Raw genomic sequence first — 3,038 nt, 5'->3', positions numbered from 1 at the left:
TCCATCCATCCATCCATCCATCCATCCATCCATCCATCAACTACTAGTTGTGGGGGCAGCAGTGTAGGCAGAGAAGCCCAAACCTCTGTGTCCCCAGCCACTTCCCCCAGCTCTTCCGAGCTACTAGAGTCACACTCCTCGAGCACCTGTTAGCCACCTCTGGTGAGGGGTGTTGAATAAGCTGAGCAAGCCCAATAGAAATCCTTGGGACAGACAGGCAAGTCAGCGTTAAATTGCTGAAGTAATCAGCCCTTTAGCTATCGTTAGCTTGATAGCATAATTGCCTAAGTCATTTTTTTGTGTTTTCGGAAAACAAGAAAAAACTAATTTTCTAAATATCACATGCATATTTTTAATTGATATTTTCACAGAACATTTAAGTATATGTGAGGAAAAGTATGGAAAAAGAACAAAACCCAACATCATTTCTTTTGTCTAATAAAAGTGACTTAGGCAGATTATGCCTATGACTTAGGCAGTTTTTCTTCAAACTATAAAATGAACATGACATACTATAATGTAACCATAACACACTGTAACTTTTCAATTTTAATCACAAAATGGCAGCTAGAGTAAGGAGACTTACTCACTTCACCTCACCCACCCATTAATTTGCAGAGGAGGCCTGTAGGCTCATAAAAGAGGTGTGCGTGTGTCTATGTGTGTTTGTATCTGTCTGTGTGTGTTTGTCTCTCACTTCTCTCTCTTTCTCTTCGTGTGCGGGTGTGTGTGTGTGGGTGTGTGTGTGTGTGTGTGTGTGTGCGTGCGTGTGTGTGTGTGTACTATTTGGTAGGCTATGTATACTACTGATGAGGAAGATCATCATAGTACTTGTGGGCCACTCTTGGTAGTACATTTTTCATTGACTGTAAGTCACTGTATTTCCTCAGGGTGATGGGCAACTGAGCAGGAAAGAGTGGGATCCACTTGAATGGCTTGTTGTCGGGTATGCTGATGCGCCGAGGCAGGTCTTCCCAGTCAGATTCAAAATCCAGCTTGTACCTGATCCGTCCATCAGTCAAGTACTGCAAAGCCCGGAGGTCATGGACTGTGGGGTCCCCAACTTTTTTGCCGGGTCGAATATTGGTGACATAGGTGCCAGATAACTTCATGAAGTCATTGTGGTATAGTTGAGTCACCCTGTATGGGGATGGATTAATGCGTGCAGCCTCAAAGATGACAACGTAATCTCGTGGAGTGTAAACGTCTTGCACAATGCGCCGTTCAATTAGACTGTGCATGGAGTCACACTCCATCTGTGTGTGGCCTGCAACTAGAAATTTCTGCTCAATGCTGACACCATGCTTCATGGCCAGGTAAAGGTAGGCGTTGCTGATGGTAGCACACCGGTTCTGATACCCGCAGCCATCACTCCAGACAATGACTTTCTCAATGTTTCTGTTGGCCTGTAGGACAGACTCAAAGTGGTTGGACTGCAGATGTGCAAAAACCTCACTGCTGAGGGAGCCTTCATGTTCTTCCCAAGCATAACAGTACCCATCTCTGTTGTTCATGTTGAAGCAGGTAAAGTTGTGCATCTGTAATTTAGTTTTGTAGTACATTGTACTTGCTTTTGTCTGGGGGCAAAGAAGAACGCGTTGAAGGTCCATTGTCCACACTGAAAGTGTGTCACTGGATTCAGCTCCTTCCCCTTTCTTTTCCTCTCCTTCATCTTCCTCTCCTTCTCCTTCCTTTTCCTCTCCTTCCCCTTCCTTTTCTTCTCCTTCATCTTCCTCTCCTTCCCCTTTCTTTTCCTCTCCTTCATCTTCCTCTCCTTCCTCTGGCTGCTTATCAGTCTGTTGCCCCATATCAACATAATTTCCTCCTTCTCCCTCATCTATATCCACCAACTCCTCTAAGTTCACATCAACTTCCTTTCCTGATGATACAACAGAAAATAAAATGCTGTTGGAGTATCTTAAAATGGTAAATCAAGATGACATCTAAATCTACTTGTGTAGTCAAAATGTCTGCTATGTAAAAAAAAAAAAAAATCAATTTGTACTATTAATATCAAATCAAATCAATTTATTTTTGTATAGCCCAAAATCACAACAACAGTCGCCTCAAAGGGCTACATGAATATTACTGGCAATAGAGTTCAACCAGTATCAGTCATTTGAACACAGTCAATATAAAGTCCAATTTAACAATTAACAATGAACCCAGGGCGTCCCCCGTCCTTAGACTCCCCTCCTAATAAAAAGCAAATGTTTGAAACATAATATAATTTGCAAACTTGCTGAAAATGCTCAAATTGCCTTTGAAATTGCCAAAGATTTACTCTGGTAGCATGCTGCTGTTAGCTAGCTGCTAGCTTGTACTACATTACTATGCTAATGCTACACTACTAACGCTAATGTTAGCTAGCCATCATACTTTGTTTGCAACAAAAAAGTAATCTTTTAACATGGTCATAACCTCTTTGATTGAATGAAAATACATTTAGTGACCAAAAAACTAAAAAAATATGAACTTTTACCAGATGTAAATGAATCAAAAAGAAGAGCAAGGGCTTCACTTGCGGTCAACCTCTTCTTCTTATCAGCCATTTTGCATACATCAAAACTGCCTAAGTCAAATTGATTGTAGCAAAACTGCCTAAGTCCAATGGTAAAACTGCCTAAGTCAAATGAATGACTTAGGCAAGTATGTTTTTTGACTCTTATGAGTGTTGTGATTGGCCAATGACATAGGCAGACGGACAGGATGATGCAGCAGTGGTAGGGGAGTAAAGTTAGGCAAAAATCTCAATTTGACCAGAAAATGACTTAGGCACTTATGCTATGAAGCTAACGCTATATGATTCCCTTAATTGTACTCATTGATTTAATTTAATTATTATAACCCAGTGTTAGGAGTGTTGTTGAACTATACAGAAACTTGCATTTTTTTGTTATGGAGCTTTCTCAAGAGTGAAAGTAGTGGCATTCTGTCAGGCCTACATCATCATTCCCATTTTCAAAAAGACTGGTATAGACAGCCTCAGTGACTACAGACCAGCAGCTATCACATCTGTAGTCATGAAGTGTGTCGAG

The 3,038-nt window shown here is 41.1% G+C and overlaps 1 protein-coding gene across 1 annotated transcript; it reads right to left on the bottom strand.

Annotated features, from left to right (window-relative positions):
- Positions 1–267: 267 nt before the first annotated feature.
- Positions 268–2,791, bottom strand: LOC112847089 (uncharacterized). The gene is made up of 2 exons (XM_025907865.1): positions 2,483–2,791; positions 268–1,879 (listed from the first exon to the last, which is right to left on the bottom strand). Exons 1-2 carry the CDS (start codon positions 2,550–2,552, stop codon positions 804–806), a joined length of 1,146 nt encoding a protein of 381 aa, XP_025763650.1. The 5' UTR covers positions 2,553–2,791; the 3' UTR covers positions 268–803.
- Positions 2,792–3,038: the final 247 nt, after the last annotated feature.

Source organism: Oreochromis niloticus, linkage group LG1, assembly GCF_001858045.2.
Source record: "Oreochromis niloticus isolate F11D_XX linkage group LG1, O_niloticus_UMD_NMBU, whole genome shotgun sequence".
NCBI classification, from domain to species: domain Eukaryota; kingdom Metazoa; phylum Chordata; class Actinopteri; order Cichliformes; family Cichlidae; genus Oreochromis; species Oreochromis niloticus.
The sequence above is the reverse complement of the archived record's forward strand: the minus strand, read 5'-3'. Positions and strand labels throughout refer to the sequence as shown.

Coding starts and splice junctions, on each gene's coding strand:
- LOC112847089 (XM_025907865.1), bottom strand. CDS start 2,552: ATGGCTGATAAGAAGAAGAGGTTGACCGCAAGTGAAGCCCTTGCTCTT. Junction 1,880..2,482: donor TTTTGATTCATTTACATCTG/GTAAAAGTTCAT, acceptor TTGTATCATCAG/GAAAGGAAGTTGATGTGAAC.